Source organism: Oryzias melastigma, linkage group LG1 (assembly GCF_002922805.2).
Source record: "Oryzias melastigma strain HK-1 linkage group LG1, ASM292280v2, whole genome shotgun sequence".
NCBI lineage: Eukaryota > Metazoa > Chordata > Actinopteri > Beloniformes > Adrianichthyidae > Oryzias > Oryzias melastigma.
In genome coordinates, this window is record NC_050512.1 from 7,552,097 (window position 1) to 7,572,824 (window position 20,728).

The following is a 20,728-nucleotide window of genomic DNA, read 5'->3' on the forward strand; positions in this document are numbered from 1 at the left end:
GGGCAACCTTTTCAGGAAGATTTTACACTCTGGACAGCACTGGCGACAGTTAAAGGTAAGATTCAAGTAATCATGACCCCCCTACACACATGAAGGAACCCATAAGGAAATAAGCCGTCCAGCTTAATGATTTTCAGTCATATTAGACTCTCTCATTGGGAGTTTATGTGTGACATAAAAATACATTAAACATAGAATCAAAGGATAATTGGAATAAGACTTTAAATATGGAACCCCTACACCACCATCATGAAAAACTCTTTTTATAAGATGGGATTGGTGACAAACATGAGAGTGACTGACTTCATGCTGGAGGGGCCCCTGATGGAGGGCCCCTACTGTTGGTGAAGGTTACAGTTCCACACATCACTCAAGAAATGGTTTCACTTTAAAACATTTACAAGATGAAAAAAAAAGTGTTGTAGCTGAGGTCCTGTTGTAAGAACTCCTGTGGTCTGACTCTCTGTCTGTTTGAAACAGAGGCTTTTCTTTGTGTCAACACAAAAACTTTATCTAAAGATGAATAAAGATAATAGGTTCAGGACAGACCGTGCAGGGTTCAAGTCTGACCAACACCTGTTGTTCTCATGGGACCATGAAGAGGACTCCTAGAGCCTGACCACCCCACAAACACACACCATACACTTCACCTTTTTTCAGGTGCATGGATTCTTCCAGATTTATTCACCAGTGCAACTGACACATCCAGCATCCAGGTGTTCTTCCAGATGGTCACGATCATCAAGGAGAACCTGCAGGCGGAGCCCCTCCAATAACTCCCAGAGCTTTGCTGGAAGTCTGTCTGGGTTTTTCCTCAGAGTTTAGACAAATTTGTGCCAAAATCTTTTGTTTGTGGCCTTTAAACACCAAGGGTCTTTTGTTTTGGAAGCAGGAAGCCTCTTTTTGAGGTTCTGAACGGATATGTTTGTGACTCCCTCGCTGCAGAGCTCAGGAGGATTCATCCATGCATACCGACATGTTTTCCACTCATCCATCACTGCGACTGCGCGTCACAGCTGCTAATGAGCCGCAGCTCCAGGTTTGAACCTGCAGCAGCTGCAGAGTTTAAAGTATGTGTTAAAATGCTTATTATGATGATAGTTTCATCCGAAATTCAGTTTCCAGTTTTGATGTTCAAACTATCCTACAAAAAGTTTTTTTTTTTACCTCATTGGTGAATAGATTTACAAACAAACTCAGACACAGCAGCTTCTCAGTCTTTGTTCATTTTAATTGGTAAAATAAAATAATTGTTTTTCAGGAAATTCGCCCTGCAGTCAACATGGCTTCAAATCAAAACGTTTCAATGACAACATTCTCATCCATCCGCCCGCGCGCCCTCCTCCATCCTCTCAGATTTTTCTTTCAGTCCCCCCCTCTCAGTAGAAGCATTCCCAGGTGGAGGATGGGGGCTGCGCGCGCTCCGCTCACGCGGACAGGCAGTCCAAGGAGTCCAGAGTGAGGAAGACGTCCGCCTTGCACTGGAAGGTTCCGGTCCCGTCCGCAAGCAGCTCGCATGTCTTCAGGTTGGGGGAGACGTCCTTTACGCAAATGGCCTGGAGGGGGGAAGGGGGGGCACAAAGTTTGAAATGTTTCTTTGCAAACACTCTTCAAAAATCTGCACAACTGCCAAAAGCTTGACTTTGCTCCGCTTCTCTGTGCGCTTTTACGCACGAGCCGGACCTGTCACCACGCGCCCTGCTGGACTCACCATGTTTTTGAGCACAGAGATCTGCCTGCTGGCCTCGGGGCTCACGCTGTTCCCGGCCGCCTCCTCGCTGTCCGCCAGCACCTCCTCGGACTCCGCTCTCCGGACGTACGGTGACCTCCTGATGCCGGACAGCAAGCCGGACGCGCGCCCCACCGGGTAGAAGATGGGTCCGGTGGACTGCTTGTACCAGGCTTCGGCGGAGTGGCAGGAAACGAGCAGAGACACCCCGACGCAGACCACTGCGAACCTGACCGACCTGTCCATGTCTGGGATGGAGCTGGGACCTTCGACGCGGAGGAACACGGCGCTGCTGGTCTGCGGGATCTTGGATGAACTCGGAAAACTTTCGGGCACCTTAAATACTCTGGTAGGAGCGCGCGTGCGTGACCCGATACACGCGTCAAATCACAGCGCAGGTGGGCGGATGATGGCCCTCTTAATCTAAATTGATCCGTTCTTGATGCTGGAGTCAGAGGAGGGTGGGGGCCGTGAGGATGGGGGCGTCAGCTTCTCTCTGACGCTGAAGGTAAAAATGGATTACTGTTAGTCAGCCATGAAAGTCAGGGAGCCGAAAGGTCAGAAGCCACAACTGGACAGAGAGAGGGCACCAAAAACCCACACAGACCATAATACTCCCCCCACCCGCAGAGGGACAGAGCTTCATAAACTAGAAAATTGTTTATTTTTCAGCTCTGGGATTTACAGATGTTTTGTAGTGGGGTGTCAGAGTACATCAGCGTCCATCACAGTGAGTTATACAGCGGTCTGCACTCAGGGGTCAGTTTTTCCTCCAGGACGTAGTCTGGACCACAGACCCAGGGGTCTCCGGTCTGCCACTGCCACTTCTGCAGGCGCTGCCGCAGGTCCTCCAGCACGGCGCGGTAGGAGGCGTCTGAAGCCAGGTTCCTCACCTCCAGAGGGTCTGACCTGCCAAACCACAGACCATGAACGCCCAAACTATGCAGTGTTTAGCAAGTCTATACAAGTGGAAAAATGATAATAATAATAAAAAAAACTTGAAAAGATTTCCACTGAACAGTCTGGTACAAGAGGAGTACTACGGGATGGACCAGCTAACTCTGGCGAGCGTTTCCAAGAAATACTCATTTCCCAGAGCAACAAATTAAACTGGTTTGAACATGGATTGTTGAGCAGAGAGGGAAAGGTGTGCGGGTCTGGAGGAAAATGATCCACGTGAAGACAATGAGGATTTTTTATACGGTGGTTGATGATGTTTCAAAGAGAAAAAAAAATCAATTCTAATCAGAATAATATTCTCATCATTTCAATAAATCCTGAAATGTTCATCTGTCATTGAATAAAATCCGGTTTCTAACTCACGCCTGTCTCTTTTAAACACCATATTTTTGGAATAAACGTCGAGCTACTAAAGGTAGAGTATGCACATCCATCTCAGCAAAAATTTGGATGTTGCTTGTTTTGGTGAGAAAAACGCAACAGACATGCTGACGAGGCCGGCTACAGGATGACATCATGAAATGGGCGTCACTTACAAGAAGCGAAAGGCGGAGCCTCAGAGATCGAGACATCTTACTTCTGGGTAGAAAAACAGTTCACTAAAATAAATAATATTTTATAAATAATTGTTTTTTTAGTGTTAAAAGGTAATATGTGATGATTTATATGGATGTAGTTTACTCTGAAAGACTTAAGAAAATGTCCTTTAAGTCCTTTTAAGTTCAGATGGAATTTTTGAGTTTAAAGGTCTTCAATAAACTTTAATCTTCAAATTCAGACTTTTATGAATTCAGAAGACATCTAGATTCTTCTTTAAAGTCCCACTCCGATCTTTTGATCTATTTCAAAGCATTCCCAGTGCTCTTATGATTATGATTTTATCGATTTTATACAGAATAAAAAAATCTGTCGTTTTCTAGAACATAGTTTCTGTAGAGCTCCAGTCGTCATTAGAAACTAGAAATTCTCTTTGTTTTTGGTGGGTCTGTTGGCGTGGAGTAAGCCCATTTCATTTTCTCCCACTAGCTTACAGCCCCTCACGACTCCAACCTAACATTACTGGTGCAACAAAAACGATGACCAACATTGAAGCTATCCAGCTGTTCAGTTTAGAGTCAGATACCAGCTCACAGGAGGAAAATGAAGACGAAAACGGATCTATCCGTCTGCTATTGGATGCATCGGGATGGAGTGGAGCAGAGAGATTGTGGCTAGTCGTTGTAGGTTCTACGTCACACTTTTTCCAGCATCTGCTCCAGATTCACAACAATTTTAATAAAGAAATAATCAGAAATGTAATTTTAATCTTAACTTACTCTATAAAAAATGACAAAATACCATTTTAAAAACAAATTTTCTTCTGAATGGATCTCTAAAAAAATACGTTCAACACATTTTTGTCAAACATAAAACTGATTTTTTTATAACTATTTTGATTTTTCCAACATATTTGTTCTTTCTCTGACCGATGGTTAACTTTCACAGCTAATGTCAGGCATTAATGTTGTCTTAAAGTTCTGCGTTTCCTTAATATGTTCCTCAAACGGGATGAACAGATGAACATCTGCAGACCTTTTTTCAATTTCTACGTGTTTTCTCGTCCATGAGTGTTGAGATTGGGACAGACCTGGTGTCATACAGCTCCCAGCGCTCCCTGTAGTAATACTGGTCAAGGCTCTTGAACCAGTGGGTGGGCTGACGGCTCCTGGTGCGGTTCAGCAGGTCCTGAAAGGTGGGGGACACATAGAAGTCCTGATCTATTGGGAAGGGCATGCGGTAGTGCAGGTTCTGGAGAAGGTGGTACGCCCCCTGGAGGATGGAGCGAATTGGGTAGTACATGGTAACCTGAAAGGAGAAAAGCAGGGCAGTGAGGGGGGGCTGGATGCCAGCAGGCGTGAGCAGAAGCAGACGGGCCGACCTCGTGCAGGGACTGGCTGCTGAACACCGTCAACCAGTTTGTGGGCTCGGCCACCAAAGCAGGCAGCAAGGAGTGGCCGGTGAGGAGGACCGCAGACGGGCTGCCGGGGAGGTGGTACACGGGGTACGGCACAGAGAACCAGTCCAGGATGGTGGGCGTGATGTCTGTGGTAAAAATAATAAAAATAATCCCAAAGATCAGCAAAAACATTTCTGCTTTACTCCCATTTTTCCCTTAAAATTTCTGTCCTGGCTCACATCACATCAGAAATCTATGGATTTGTCTTAAAGTCTCATTTTGTCTCAACCATAATTGGATGAAAGTCACTTTTACTACTCCAGTTCTTCTTCTGAGCAACTTTGTTTCTGTCCCCACTCGCCCCCCTGTGGCTGTTTGGGAGCATTGCAGGAGAAAGGAAAATTGGTGAAGGCCGTCAGATTAAAATCTGTCTTTCTCCTGCAATGCTCTCAAAAAAAGAGTAGAAAAACCACCAGTATTTCAGTCCGGTGTGGAAGTTTGGTCTTTTCTCCCTGCAGACAGGAATATTATGACAGAATAAATCAACTTCAACTTTAAATAACTTTCAATATTTTGCTCTCCATAAAATACATATTCTGTAAAAATTAAGATGGAACAAGATAACATCTTAATAATAATAATATAAAAGGATCTGGAGAGCCGGATATAATTACCCTATGGGCCGGATCCGGCTCCCAGCCCTTGACTTTGACACATGGGTCCTAAATAAGGACTCACCCCTTCATTTACCATGAAGCTCTTCCTTACCCAGCAGGCTGACGAAGGCCTGGCTGCTGTCCCCCCAGCGTTCCCTGTGCTCCGGAGAAGACACCAGCATAGGCTCTGCGATTCCGGAGTGATACAGATTGGTTCTGCCGTTCGGGAACGGGATGCCATTGTCCGAGCTGTAGATGATCAGGGTGTCGTTCTCGTAACCGGCTTCTCTGAGCTCCTCCAGAACCAGTCCGATACCTGCAGGAGAAGTTTGCACCTTCAGCACTTGTTGATGTTCTGGCGTCTCTGCTCTGGTGCTGCTACTCGCCCTGGTCCAGTCTGCTCACGGTGGTGTACTGAGCAGCCAGGTCCGCTCGAGCTGCAGGCGTGTCCGGCACAAAGGGGGGAACCTGAGCAGGTGAACAGAACACAAGGTTCAAGCAGGAGTCCTACCTCCAGTCTGTTGACACGGCAACAGAAAAGCCAGAAAAACAGGAAACAGGTCTGGTAAGGTTCTGGACCATGAGGGCTGGCCTCAGGAGAAGGGGAAAAGTCCTCAACCTCCACAGAAAGTTCTGTGGAGAAACTTGCATCACAGCCCACAAATCTGGGCTGAGAATGGAGTCGGCCTCCAACTGCCCTGTTTGGTTACCCTGGTTAAGTGACGTGCCAACGCCATTAAGCATGTTAACACTGAAGATAACACCGGCGTCCATTTTTGTCATGGACACCAAAACTTTTATTTTGATAGTACAAAAATATAATATGATTTATAACACATAACATGCATTTTACAATAACTCAGTGAGGAAGGAAGGAGAGGGCAGGGGGCCTGAATGCTTAAGTTTTGGAAGAGAGTGGGACGAACTATCTGACACGGGGGTGGCAGGACAAACCATTCACAAACTCACTGAAAGTCGTAAGACGGACTCCCTACACAACGGAGGTGCACAGCAGATGGACCAGTGTAAATGCAGGGTAACTTGAATGCCTTGTTCCTAACTTCTACAGGAAGTAGTACTTTTACTCGGTCCCAGACATCAACCCAGACTGAAGACAGTTTTTACAGGAACGAGCCGGACTGACCTTTACTTGCTCTGGTGTGTAATGAACCGGCTTCCAGTCTGGGATTCTTCCCATTCCCGTTTCTCCGTTTCCAAACTTTTCACAGAAGGCTCCGTACTGGGGCTGCGAGTGTCCACACCGGTGTGGGTCGTGGAAGGCAACGTACAGGAAAAAGGGTCTGTCCTCGCTTCCACCCGGAACGCGGCTTCTTCCCGCATCCGTTTCTCGTTTGTGAGTCTGGAGGAACTTCCGGACAAGAAGTTTGATCCGGGTGATGTTCCTCCCCACCTGCAGCACAGAGGCGTTTTCTTCTGTGTAGGAAAAGTCAAAAGGATAGACAGAACCGGGCCCGACGTGCTTCTTCCCGATTATACCTGTGGGGTTAAAGAAAACAGGTGGTGAGGTGAACAGGCTGTGGTGCAGGTGTGGGTCTGAACTCACCTGTGCGCACGCCTGCCTGGCTCAGTAGCAGCGGCAGACTCTGCACTCCCTCAAAGGAGTTGAAGTGATGGACGCCCTGGTGCAAGCCGTACATGCCATTCTGGTGCTGAAACGAGGAGACAGCATGAGGACCTTCAGCAAGCGGCGCCTGCACGTGCACGCACGGCGTACCTGCGGCAGGCCGGTGAGGATGGCGGAGCGGCTGGGGGAGCAGCTGCTGACAGACGTGAAGGCGTTCCGGAACAGCAGGCTGCGCTGCGCCAGAGCACGCAGGTGGGGCGTGTGCACCACAGAGTTGTTGTAGACCTCAGTCTCGAAGCCTGCGTCATCCGCTGCACAAGAGCAAGAACGAGAGCTCAGAGGATTCCCTTCACGTGGTTCTGGATCTCTGTGAACGGCCACCATAACACAGTGGAGGGGTTTGAGCGTTAAGCTAGTAGCCTAAAGGTTCAAGGTGACATGCAGGGAAAGAGCGGTTCAGAACCTCCTTACGAGAAGGCAACAACTCCTTATCATGAAGTCTGGAACATCATCTCTCAGCAAAGGAAAGAGTCTGAGCATGTGCAGTAGCTCAATAGTTACCAGTGGATTCTGGGAACTCTTGACCTCCTTTCTGCTCTTTCTAGATCAGAGATAGGCAACTCCAGGCCTCGAGGGCTGCAGTCATGCATGTTTTCCATCATACCCTGCTGTGGCATGTTCTAATTGGCAGGACACACCTGAAGCAGGTAATCAGTCATGAGTAAAGCTTGGATATCTGGAACCCATGCAGGCAGGCGGCCCTTGAGGACAGTAGTTGCCTATCCCTGATCTAGATGATGTTGTCTTGTTAGCTTCATCAAGCCAAGACTTCTTTTGGGGCGGTTTCAGCTCAGTGTGAAGATGGGATGAGTCAGCACCACCATGTTTCTTGACTGGAGAAAGATTGTGATTCATGACTGGAAGAGCGGGAGGCTAAAAGGAGATTCCTCCGTAGAGTGGCCAAAGAGATATGGTGAGGAGGTCGGTCACCTAAGGCAGAGCCGCTGATCCTCCACATCATGAGGAGCCAGCTGAGGTGGGTATGTCCCAGCTTTTTTAGGTGACCTTGCGGAAGTGACCAGGGACATGGAAGTCCGGACATCTTTTGGGATCCATGCTCAGACGAGCAGACAAAAACGGATGGATGACTTTTAAAACTTAAAGGTACATAGAAGGGGAGGAGTCTGATCTGTATATGTGTGTGGAGGTGGGGTGGCTGGCAGATCTGCAGCAGGACGTTCCTCCTTCTTCTGTCCCATAGACTGATTAGTGGTTACCGTTACTTCAAAGTAATCCTTTATCCACTGTCCCAGCTGTGTTCCATTGGAGACGCAGAACTTCATGCTTAAGCAGAGCTTTTTGGATCACAGTTATGATGCAGCAATACAACCAGAAACCTACATGTTTCAGTGTTTATCCATTCTCTGTCATGCGGGGGAGCATGGTGGACAGAGGTGAAGGTTGAAGTCCAACAGGAGCAGCTGGACTCAGATCTGCTGCCAGACAAGCTCTTCTCTGTCTCCATGGCAACTGTCAGACTCCTTCTTCACCTCCTTGACACCTGCAGGACCTTCTGAAAACCTCGGATCAGTTCGTGACTCACCTCTGAGTTTCAAACACCGTTACTTTATCCATTAACTCTACTGCATGACGTTTCAACCAGATCGAGAAAGGAACGTGACTTCTATCTGATGTTTGGACGCAGCTGCAGACGGACTTCCGGGTTCCGTTCGGTTCTGGAGAACTCACCGATGATCAGGAGAACGTTTCGCCTCCGTGGCTCCGCAAAGCTGAAAGCTGCTAGAAGGAGGACGCAGCTCCGCGGCAGCATGGTGGTGCACAACAACCGAACTGGGACAGGTCCCGAGTCCACACTTCCTCAAACAAGCGAGGCTCCGCCCCCTTTTGATCACATGACCGCGGCCGCGTGAGAGGGGAAACAGGAACCTGTCTCGAGCGGCGAAAGGAGCGATTTTGAGGAAGTTAGGAAAAAAGGAACCCGAAAATCACAGCTGATGGACTCCAAGAAGACTGAAGGTGTGATCTGTTTCTATACTGCTTCTATTCTGATCTGTTTCTATTGTGTTTCTATTCTGATCTGTTTCTATACTGCTTCTATTCTGATCTGTTTCTATTGTGCTTCTATTCTGATCTGTTTCTATTCTGCTTCTATTCTGATCTGTTTCTATTCTGCTTCTATTCTGATCTGTTTCTATTGTGCTTCTATTCTGATCTGTTTCTATTCTGCTTCTATTCTGATCTGTTTCTATTCTGATGTGTTTCTTTTCTGGTCTGTGTTTATTCAGTTTTTTGCATTCTGATCTTTTCTATTCCATCTTCTTTCTATTCAGACCTGTTTCTATTATGTTTCTATCACTCTTCTATTCTGATGTTTCTCATTTGTTCTGATGTCTTTTTATTCCTATTCAAATATTATACTGTGTTTCTATTCTGAACTGTCTTTTCAATAGTTTTTATTTTTCCTTCTATTGTAATCTGATCTTTTCTACAGAGATCATGTGGTATTTGTGGTGAGATCCAGTAAAAACACCTTCCTCTGTGGGACACAGCTTCAGGTAACGCCCCCCCTCATGTAAGGTCAGCAGAAGCATGCACCTGTCAGGTGATCATCACCTGGCTTCTTCTCAACGTCAGGTGATGATCACAGGGATCCTTCTCTTTTCTGTTGACGTGCTCAGGTTGTTCCACTGGTCTGAGGAGCAAACAAACAGGCAGGCTGGCGTGCACGTGCACACCGCGCATGTTTGCTGAAGTCTCCTCCTGACAGCTGGACGCCTCAGAAGGAGGAATGCATGTGTAGCCTGATGGTCAGGCGTGTGCTCCCGGCCCGTGACCTCTGACCCCGTGGGATGGATCGGTTGAGGAGGCCTTCGGGCTGGAGCTGCTGCTCCTGCAGCTCTCTGAAGACCTGGCTTCCCATCCTATCCTGGTTACCCAGATACAAAGTCGGGTACCTGCAGATGGACATACTGGCCGGCCTCACGGTCGGGCTGACGGTCGTTCCTCAAGCGCTGGCGTACGCGGAGGTGGCAGGTCTTCCTGTGCAGGTGAGTCTCAGCTCAGTACTCCTGGCTTTTCTCATTTTTTTGCTTTAGGTTTGGCTTTAGTTCCTGCAGTTTGTGGGTTTGGTGGTCAGAACCCGAGCAGATCCTCACAGAAAGGTCCAGTGAAGTCTCCAACATTGTTATTGAGAGCTCTGGGTTCATGTTTTGTCTGCAGTACGGACTCTACTCTGCCTTCATGGGGGGTTTCATATACACCATCCTCGGAACCTCGAAGGACGTGACCCTGGGCCCCACGGCCATCATGTCCCTCCTGTGCTTCTCTGTGGTGGGGGGGCAGCCCCACAGAGCCGTGCTGCTCAGCCTCCTCTGCGGACTCGTTCAGGCGGCGATGGCGTTGCTCAGATTAGGTCAGAGCCCCCGAGGCCCGGCTGCCGCTGCAGATGACAGAAACTCACCAGGAGCCGGTTCTGAGTGTCTGTGCTGCTGATCTCTGCAGGCTTCCTGCTGGACTTCATCTCCTACCCCGTCATCAAAGGCTTCACCTGTGCGGCTGCGGTCACCATCGGCTTCGGTCAGGTGAAGGTGAGTTCTGACAGCAGCCGTGCTGCCATGTCTACCCAGAACGTTCAGCTTACATATTTGTGTAGCTATATTCTGGATTTTATAACTAAACTTACATTTAGCACTGTGACCACACTGCAACAATTTACTGCAGCATCTGAACACTGATGATGGACGGCCCACAAAAAATACTATAAAGTTAAACGTTTGCCACTAAAGAGAAAATTAAAATTACAGTTTTACCTTTAAAATTTCCTAAACCGCTAAATAAATTTTCACTCCTAAAAATATAATTTTCTTTGTTGCAAATAAAAATGTTAAATGTTTGTTTAATATCCCATCTGTGCTTTCAAATCTCATTCTTATTTCCCGTTATGGCATTCATAAACCTGAATAATGAATTATTTATTCATGCTGATTCCATCCAGTCAGGTGTCTTTGTCTCTCACTGGCTGCGTTTACATGTGCTAAATGTCCTCGATCGGATCAAAGATCGGATTGGAATAGAACTGTGTTCATGGGCCCTGAAAAACTTTATCAGATTGTAACAAACATTTACAGGCACCACACGTTTGGTCGGAAGAAATCATTTTGACATCCACAGAACTGTTAAATGCCAGAAACATCCGTAGAGGAAGCAGCTAATTCCAGTGTAAACAAACAACGCTGCAGCTTTGAGTGAGATGATATTCTGATTATAATATTTTAAAGTGACTGATCGCTCGTATTTTCTAAAGGACTGCTTGGAGCACAGAGTGGCATTTCCATATTCTAAAGCCGCCTTTGCCAGCTCATACCATGCCAATGCCGCTCAGGGACACAGTTCTCCCAGGAGACTCGGTTTTCCCGAGTCTGGCACCTTGCTCGCGTAGAGCAGTTGGATGGACTCCAGTCGGAAGCTCACATCGTAACAAAGCATCATCCCCTCTTGATGAGTCCGGCTGCAGCTGATCGGTCCTGTTAGCGCTCCGAAGTTTCCTCTGGAGCGCCACACCCTCTATGCATGATGTAAAATCCAGCGCAGTAATGACCCTAACCACAACCGGATCAACAATCAATATAACCCACCTATCTTGATCGGAAGGAAATTTTGATCAGAATGGGTCTGATTGGGTCAGAAATGGCGTGTTCACGTGATGCGTTTTTATTCTGATCTTGAGTTATTCCAACTACTTGTGTGCATGTAAACACAGGTATTGAAGGCACTTTGCTTCAGACACCAAACAGCTTATCAGTTCTGTTAAGCCAGAACTCTGCAAATTTCAACCATTTTGGTGTTTTTTCTCTCCGATCAGAATCCAAAAGGAACATCAAAGCCAAAAAGTACAACACTGCTCTTCATTTATGTTATTGTTAACATTATGACTGAATGAATTTGTTTTTTTCATAAATAAACATTTCCCAGAAATTTAACAAATTAATGCTTGAGTTCTTTTCTTAATCAAACAAGTTGATCAGTTAAAACATTAACAACTCAAATCAAAAACAGATTTTTTCTTCTTAATAGAAAAGTATATAAATAATGTACAAATATATTTTAATATTTTTCTCTTCTGGACAGAAACCAAACATTGTGGTCGTCACTTCATAGTCCAGAACACAAAAATAAAGTTGCATTTAATTAAGAGAACGTGTCTGAAAGCAGTTAATTGCATGATATTAACCAGGTGTTAACCAGATGTTGAATGAAAGATTTTCAAAATAGAGACACCAGAGACTAGATATAAAAGTTTAAGAAGAGACAGAGAAACTGAAGAGACAAAAAGGGTGAGTGAAGGCTGCACATGACAGTTAATCATTTCTAGACATTTTATCAACTCATAAATGAGTTGGAAAACTCACCTTCAGTGTTGGTGGCTTTAAAAAAAACAAAACAATTTCTGCTTAGAAAACAAAAACACGGATGGACGTGTCTGTTTGTTTTTTAAGACCCACTTCGATGAAAATTGGATTTGATGTTTTTAACATGTTTTATGGCAATAAATAGTAACAATTGCAATAGTAGATCATTTTTTAATCCTAAATTTTAATCTTCTAGAGGCAGAAGATCCAACACACTTTCTGGAAAGCATCTGCAGGTTTCTCTCTCACAACAGAGCACAACAAAGCTTCCAGTTCTTTCTTGTTAACGTTTGTCAACCTTTTCCATTCCTTTCTAGAATATTCTGGGAATCCAGGGAGTTCCTCATCAGTTCTTCCTGGAGGTCTATTACACCTTTTACAAGATCCCAGAGGCCAGAACAGGCGATGTGGTGATGGGTCTGCTCTGTCTGTGTCTGCTCACCATGCTGACCTTCATGAAGTCCAGCCTGGGCTCCAGTGACTCCGCCTCCTGCACCAGAATGGCCAGGAAGTTCATTTGGACTGTTGCGACCAGTCAGTACCTGTGTGTTACAGACGCTGGCGTGCTGAGCGGAGCGTCTCCTGTTCTCAGCTGTCTCTTCTCCTCCTCCTGATCAGTGCGTAACGCCCTGCTGGTCGTGGCGGCTTCCCTGTTTGCTTTCTCCTGCGAGGCGTACGGCTATCATATCTTCACAATCACCGGACACACTTCACAGGGGCTGCCGCCCTTCAGGCCCCCACCCACCTCGGATACTACAGCCAACGGGACCACGGTCTCCTTTAGGGAGATGCTGGAGGTGAGGATGTGAGGAAGAGCTGGGGCGTGTGTCGAGCTGTCAAACATAACTGTGTTCTCCTCAGGACTTTGGCGGGGGGCTGGCTTTGATCCCCCTCATGGGTCTGTTGGAGAGCATCGCCATTGCAAAAGCCTTTGGTAAGTGTGAGAGGGTTAAACAGGAAGTCTTCCCCAGGCTAAGATTCTCACTTCCTCTATCCCAGCCAGTCAGAACGACTACAGGATCGACGCCAACCAGGAGCTGCTGGCGATCGGAGTGACCAACATAATGGGCTCCTTCGTGTCAGCGTACCCCGTCACCGGCAGTTTTGGGAGGTGTGTGTTACTCTGTATGCGTCTTTAACAACAGTGAGTATGAAGGTTCAACCTGCACCCTCTACCCCTGCAGGACCGCGGTGAACTCTCAGACCGGGGTTTGCACTCCAGCGGGAGGGATCCTCACAAGTGAGCGTCTTTCAGTCTTTATCGCCCTCTTGTGGCTTTCTGCGTCATTACAGCTTTGTGTTCTGAAGTTTGATCAGAGAAGAAAATCTGTCCATCGGTCTTCTAAACCCACCTAATCCCTTTGGGAATCACAGGGTGTTGGAGCCTGCTGAAGACGGAGTTCATGATTTAGTCACTTATATCAGAGATTTCAGTTATCTAAAATTATGCCTTTGCCTAAAGCTTCTTGATCCAAGAGTTTCTTTACTTTGACCTAAAGAACGTATTGTTTGGTTTGTGGCGGCTCAGATACTTCCCCTCTATGAATGCAGCCTCTTCTCTACTCTCTAGTCGGTGCTTCATGTCTTCTCACATTTTCCTTTCCTCCTGCAGGTGTGATCGTCTTGCTCTCCTTGGCGTTCCTCATGCCAGCGTTCTATTACATCCCCAAGGCTTCTCTGGCTGCAGTCATCATCTGCGCCGTGGCACCCATGCTGGATTACGGCGCCGTGGCAAAGATGTGGCGCGTGCACAGTAGGTGGTCATGGTTTTGGACCCTGAAGTTCCTGAATGAACGACAGTCTTGTTAACTGGAGTGTGGATCCGTTCTCTGGAGCTCTAGATAAGATTTTACAGGCAGTCCCACCTATATTCTGCCTGGAAACCAGTTTATATCTTTGGCAGTTTTAGGCAAACAAAGGCTGTGATCACAAATAAACACCTTTGTCAACAGTAAAGTCCCACTCCGATCATCTTTTGATCTATTATAAAAGCATTTCCAGTGGGCTTTTAATTATTATTATACAGTTTTTAGCCAAAATCTATAAACCTTTGTTGTTTTTCTAGGACATAGTTTCTGCAGAGTTGTGGGCAGGACTTTTGGTTCAGAGTAACTCCGCCCCCTTCCCTACCAACGGGTAGGGAAGGGGGTTCAGAGAGTTCAGAGCAGGGAGCTTGTCTTCTACAGCATATTTTCTACATCACAAATACCACCTTTTCCCAACTGCATTTCTTCCTCTGCTCTTGATTCACTACGATTTGAATCAAGAAATACTAAGAAATGCAGATTTAAGCTTATGCATGTCCTCTATCATGAAAAAAATGCCACAAGAACATATTAAAACACCAACAACACAGTTTTATTGGATTTAATTGGGGCTTTTTCTTCTGGGAATTTTAAGATTTCTTTGAGCTTTTTTGAGTTTTGGATATTTGTTATTTTCTGTTTTAAAGCAAAATGAAAAATTTTGTAACAATTGCAACATTTCTGCAGACAATATTTTCATTTAATGCAGAATTTGTGGTGTTGTTCATCATTTTCTCTCTGCTCTGCAGGGCTGGACCTGCTGCCGTTCGCCGTCACCTTCCTGATGAGTTTCTGGGAGGTTCAGTACGGCATCGTGGCCGGGGTCGCCGTGTCCGGAGCTGTGCTGCTCTACAACGTGGCCAGACCCAGGATAAAGGTAGAGAGTCCTGCAGGTCCGGGGATGTCTGCGGGCTGCTGGGTGGTGGTCGTGAGTGGTTTGTGTTTTGTGCTGCAGGTGTCGGACCACGGCGTTCTGGTGATGCAGCTGTGCAGCGGCCTGACGTTTCCCGCCACAGACCACCTGAGCCGCTTCATCCACGCTCACGCCCTGCAGGGTGAGGACTACACTCGCACAGACGTCTTTGTTATTGGCTGCTCTCCTAACCGACTGCCTCCCCCCTCCAGTGTCCCCCCCACGATCGGTGGTGTTGGACTGTCACCACGTCAGCGCCATAGACTACACAGTGATCAGTGAGCTGAAGGACCTGCTGAGGCAGTTCCAGCTGCAGCGTGTGAAGCTGGTCTTCTCGGGACTGAAGGTGAGCTCCTCAGGCCTCAGAGCCTCTCGCTGATGTCAGCCCTCAACGTCGTCTTTTGCTCCCCCCCCTCCAGCCCCCCGTGCTGAAGGTTTTCCTGGCTGCGCAGCTGCAGGACTTCAGGTTTGCGGACAGCGTGGAGGAAGCCCTGCAGATGGAGTCTGGATCTTCAGAGCCGCTCTTGGGGGGCGATTAAGCCGCAGGAACTGCATTTTAGGACCATTTGTCTCATTTCTGACTCTCTGGGGTGAGAAACCTCCAGACCTAGATCAGCAGCTTCTTTCAACTCCTTCAAGATGAAGATCCCTCAGGAAACTCCTGCTAGGTTTTTTTATTCCTTATTTGAAATACAAAGCTGTTTTATGTTCATTTTTAAAACGATGAAAACTAAGAAAATAAGAACTTCAGCAAACTTTTAAACACAAAGATCCCTGAGTTTTTTTAGCCAAAACATTCTCACTCCCAAGTCGTCACATGTTGACATTTGGTGAAGGACCCCTCCAAGTCACGTTTAGACGTTTTGGGTATCCCCAACTCCTTTTTTGATGTTCCCGTTAAATCATGGACCGCGAATCGGTTCAGCACTGGTACTGGCACCCCAACCCAGCACCAAATACGGTACCAGGTCAGGGTCCTGGTACTGGTTTAGGTACTTCCAGACTTCTGCTTCATCTTGAACAGACTTAAACATGGCCAACAAGATGAACTTGATTCAAGAGCCTGGATATACTGGACACATCCTGAGTACCAATCTCCATCCAGTACCGCGTCCCAAAGGTTGTGGACCCTTGATTTTAAGAACAGCCAACATGAAAAAAAACAACAAATTTGGGACATCCAAAACATAGAGGAGTCCTTAACCAAACGTTAAAATGTGACGACTTGGGGTTGAGAATCTCTTGTTCCAACAGACTCTTCTTTGTACTCAGCGGTGTCAAATTCTTTGGAGAACAGATCCTTGAAGCTTCTGGAGGTTGAGTCATGGCATCTGGACTTGAAGTTTTCTGTCTTTGAACCATTTCCCATCTCCTTCACCAGTCTGAGTGGTTCTGGGTTCAAGACCCCCAAATATCCCTTCATAGAGGTGGAACATCCACATTCCTGCAGACAGATGGTCTCATTGAAGGGAACGAAGGAGAGAACGTTGTTACGGCTGCCCGGTAAAGGAAAACCCAGGAGCAGGACGGACTCAAACACGTCCAGAGAGTTCAAAGGATTTCAAAACTAAAAAGTGCCACCAGTAGGGGGAAAGGTCAAATTACAAAAGAACAACAACTAGAGAGATACTGGATCTCTGGAATGTGCACAAGATGCTCGGATAGTGAGAACAGAGTAGACACCTAACGTAGTATGAAATAATACTTGGCAGCTGTGACCATCTCCAGGAGAACCAGGGGGAGGTCCAGGAGAAGACACAGACAACCTGAACAGAACAAATGAAATGTGAACACAAACACCAAAACACAAACCAGAGGGTGGTGAAGGTGAAAAGGTGCTCTTGTAATCCCTCCTGGCCCCATCATGGGGTCAATGGGTGTGGTCACGCTTGAATTTATATATAAGTGTATAAGTACGAACAGACAAACTCTGAATTGTGAGGAAACAAACTTCACTGACAGTGAAAACTGAGAGAGCACTTAAACTTTTGGGTTCTCCTAACTCTCAATTCTAAGTTTTTCTAACTCACATCAAAGTTGTACAGACTTAAAATGTTTAACTGTAGCAACTTTGAATCCTGACTCCGTCATCATCTTTTTTTTATTGAATAACTACTACAGAACAAAACGTGGCTTGAAATTATAGAACATAGTTTTTACATATTACAATCGAACAGAGAGGGCAATTGAAGCATTAAGCAGCAAAAACAGAATCAATAAAAATATTAATAAATAATATTAATAAAAATAGATCTGAGCAAAATGGAGCAAACAAAAAAAACATTACTATAGATGTGCAAGGGAAGTTTTTAGTCCATCATATATTATTTTTATTTTCAATGAACTTCAATAAAATACAACTTGAATTCTACTCTCTAAATTTTAGGGGAGTCTTCATATATTTACATTTGTGTATATTAAATTGAGCAAGACAGAGGATGATATTTAAGCAGATTTCTTCTCATTTATTTTCTAATAAGATGCCAAATATGATGGTGTTTAAAGAGAATGTGGGCTGTTGTGGGAAAATATTTCTCAGCCAGTTATGCAACTCTTTCCAAAACATTTGTGTTTGGGGACAAAAGTAAAATAAATGTTGCGTGGTTTTAATGTCCTTTTCACAGAATGTGCATATGTTATCATTTATAGTAAACCGTGATCGTAGAAGTCCTTTAGATGGATATATATCTTTTTAAAATTAGTTTCTTTAACTTTAGGAAAAATAGGAAATTTTGATAAAAAGTTCTTAATGTATTTACTATATCCTGATCATAATTATGTAAAATATTTTTATTAGGTTTTCCAGTAAAAATATTGCCCTTTAGGGTTGTTCTACTAATAGATTACTATATTTTTTATCTAATGTTGGAATACTTTGTATTGTTAATAAGAGTAATTGTGGTGTTATGGTTTGATATAATATTACACTTTTTATTAAATGAATATATTCCAAAGAAACAGCTTTAATTACTTTTGCATAAACTGATTTTTATGGAATAAAATGATATTTTTGACAGAACTGCTCATACTGAGAACATTACCTTCACCATCCAACACATGAAGTACAGACCAAATATTGTATTCATACCATTCACTGAGAAAAAGTGATTTGTTCCCATGTAATATATAATATATATATATATATATATGTAATATATATCTATTGCTCCACAGAGAGACAGACTATGGGGAAAATTCATGAATTATTTTCCAGTAGAGCAGAATTTGTTTATGAAACTTTGATATTTTAACTGGTAATTTGTCAACATTGAAATCTGCTTTGAGGAGACATTCCAGCCTTCCTGTTTTATGGAGGGACTCAAGAATGAGTGTTTTTGAGCCAAGACTTAATCCAGTTCAACTTTAACATGCCATTAGGACAATCAAAGTCAATTACATTTCCATCCTCAATGTTTTGAACCATAAAAGATTTTTCATATTATGCAGTTTATTCCTCCGAATTAAATTAAAGTTTATTTGATTGATTGTTTTTATCAACTTACTGTGAATAGCAGTTGAGTAAGCTGGGTAAATGGATCTTGATAGACATTCCATTTTAGTTAAGTCAATTCTTGCTGTAACCAGGAGTTCAGTTTCTTTGGAGCCCTTGTTTTGGAGGGTGAAATGGTGTAGGTACCACATGTGCTCGGTCTGTAAGATGGGCTCGGGGGCTTGCGACTTGATGACGTGTAAGATTGCGATTGGTAGTGATGTGACGCTCTGTATCGAAGCTGATTGTGACTGTTGACTGATTCATGAGGTGGTTCAGATTGAATAGTATCTTTATTATTAGTTAAAGGAGGGATTTGTTTTCTTGCATGGCACAGGAATTAAGAGTATATGCTGGTTTGATGAAGGCTGGTCAGCATTACAACTAGAATATCGGTTCTGAAATGTTAAAAACGAGACAAAGGCCGCTCAGACCAGCAGTGAGAGCTTGTTTGGGGGTTTGTATGACCTTTGGTGGTAAGATTACTGCCCCCTTGATTATCCCCTTGATTGATATGCGTACCTACCTACCTTGGTAACCCCCTTGAGGCCATCTGCTGCCTACAGGTACCTACCTTACCATACCGTAACACAACTCAACGGTTCTGTAGGGCGAACTTTCTCTTGGACAATAGATATTAAAGTAACCCAGCGGCTGTTTTTCATCTGTTGTCTGTGGACAAATGTTGAAAATTATTATAAAAAACATAATAGTAAAGTTCATACTAAGGGGGAGAGGCATATAAAGATTAAAATGTTAAGACAACCCCGACTTCCTGTTCTGGTTCAGTCCCACTCTTCACCCTTTACCTCAGGCGCCTTGTCCCGCCTCCGCCTGGTCTCACAGACGATCCAGGCGAGGCGCAAGTGATCTCAAACACACCTAGTCTCAATGTGGGGGCTTTATGGTAAGATTCAGAGGAATAATTATAATAATCAAATTATTAATAATAAATATTCTGACCCATAAACACACTGATCTGATCTCAATGCTATTAAGGAGGATCATTGTCCAAACCCTTCACCATGTCTGAATTTGAAGACAATATTTTTTTCTATATTGAGGGAATGAATGTGGGGATAGGAAGAAGCGGAAGGGGAGCATGAATCTTCTATGGAACATCTGAATGGGCAGCATGGTAAACAGGAAGCAAAGACACTCCCCCCAGTTGAAGAAAGACTTGTTAATCTGTACGTGTACATTTAGCCACCTGTATTAGTGAACCTTCATAGTAAAGTTTTCATCGTGGGGAATAAGTCACTCAGAAGAGGTTTGTTGTGGATGTCACTGACACCAGTAGCATCTGCAGCCCACTCCTCCATCAACGACAAACGTTTAATGAAATAAATTGACTACAGAATTAAACAATGGTCTGTTAAAACGGTGAAACATTCAAAGACGTGCAGAAGGATGAGGCTGGAAAGAGTGGTGTAACTGTACTGATCTTTAGGCCGTGATCTACAGAGAACTGCTGATTTGAAATAGATTCTATTTTCAGTTACTTCACTGGCTCATAGAAATGAAATATACTTCAGACTGAAGCTTTCATACCAAACATCAGGTGCAGGGATTATTGTTTTTCAGTGAAACAGGTTTGGTGTTGGAGTTTCAGTCGTAGAGCTCGTCCGTCCTCATTCCACAAGAATGAAAGCGATTTTCATCTCAGATGAAATCTGGTTTTACATTTTTTAAATTATTCTTCTGGCGACCTATGTGTCTGTGTGTCTGTGCGTGTCTGCATGTGTGTGTCTGTACACCAACACTGGCTCCAATTGTCTACCATAAAGCATAACACTGCCTCAGCTAATCATAATATCTCCTCCTGTTGTTGATGTGTCCAGTTTCTCCCTCTGACTAGTTAGATTACTCTGTTACTGAGAAACACTGGGGATCAATAAACAGTTTTTGTTTTGAGATTTATTTTTTGGAGAGGTTTTCTAATGATAGTCAGAATTTTGTTCTCACATTTGATCATGAAATGGTTTTTTTCCATTGAATGTCTGAGATGAATAAAGACTTGTTGAAGTTATGTTGTATGCAGATGTGCTGTTTTTTTCTTGCAGAATCATCTCACTGTTTCTGAAAACACTCCAGCAGATACACCTTTTTAATGTTTCTTCTTGTGGATGGAGATCCCACATTCATTCCCCCAGGTCACCACCTCTTCAAACATCAGGAAGATCACTAAATCCCACAGATGAGGACATCTTTTCTTGCAGTTGTTT

The 20,728-nt window shown here is 44.7% G+C and overlaps 3 protein-coding genes across 4 annotated transcripts; 1 reads left to right on the forward strand and 2 right to left on the reverse strand.

Annotated features, from left to right (window-relative positions):
• Positions 1-1,210: 1,210 nt before the first annotated feature.
• On the reverse strand, positions 1,211-2,228 carry npb (neuropeptide B). Its single transcript, XM_024259643.2, has 2 exons — positions 1,712-2,228; positions 1,211-1,556 (listed from the first exon to the last, which is right to left on the reverse strand). The coding sequence occupies exons 1-2, from the start codon at positions 1,973-1,975 to the stop codon at positions 1,428-1,430; spliced, it is 393 nt and encodes a 130-aa protein (XP_024115411.1). The 5' UTR covers positions 1,976-2,228; the 3' UTR covers positions 1,211-1,427.
• A 142-nt stretch (positions 2,229-2,370) lies between these two features.
• Positions 2,371-8,754, reverse strand: sgsh (N-sulfoglucosamine sulfohydrolase (sulfamidase)). 2 transcript variants are annotated; one of them, XM_024259641.2, is made up of 9 exons: positions 8,616-8,754; positions 7,017-7,177; positions 6,846-6,951; positions 6,426-6,778; positions 5,668-5,749; positions 5,394-5,597; positions 4,608-4,771; positions 4,317-4,534; positions 2,371-2,638 (listed from the first exon to the last, which is right to left on the reverse strand). In XM_024259641.2, the coding sequence occupies exons 1-9, from the start codon at positions 8,695-8,697 to the stop codon at positions 2,455-2,457; spliced, it is 1,554 nt and encodes a 517-aa protein (XP_024115409.1). In that variant the 5' UTR covers positions 8,698-8,754; the 3' UTR covers positions 2,371-2,454. The 2 variants fall into 2 exon arrangements, with proteins under 2 accessions (XP_024115409.1, XP_036067409.1); XM_036211516.1 differs by lacking the exon at positions 8,616-8,754 and adding an exon at positions 8,268-8,420.
• Positions 8,755-8,776: 22 nt separating this feature from the next.
• Positions 8,777-17,263, forward strand: slc26a11 (solute carrier family 26 member 11). Its single transcript, XM_024259639.1, has 15 exons — positions 8,777-8,903; positions 9,379-9,442; positions 9,566-9,934; positions 10,107-10,299; positions 10,389-10,474; positions 12,613-12,829; positions 12,914-13,092; positions 13,157-13,229; positions 13,295-13,406; positions 13,480-13,535; positions 13,908-14,048; positions 14,850-14,977; positions 15,056-15,155; positions 15,226-15,359; positions 15,433-17,263. Exons 3-15 carry the CDS (start codon positions 9,737-9,739, stop codon positions 15,550-15,552), a joined length of 1,737 nt encoding a protein of 578 aa, XP_024115407.1. The 5' UTR covers positions 8,777-8,903; positions 9,379-9,442; positions 9,566-9,736; the 3' UTR covers positions 15,553-17,263.
• Positions 17,264-20,728: the final 3,465 nt, after the last annotated feature.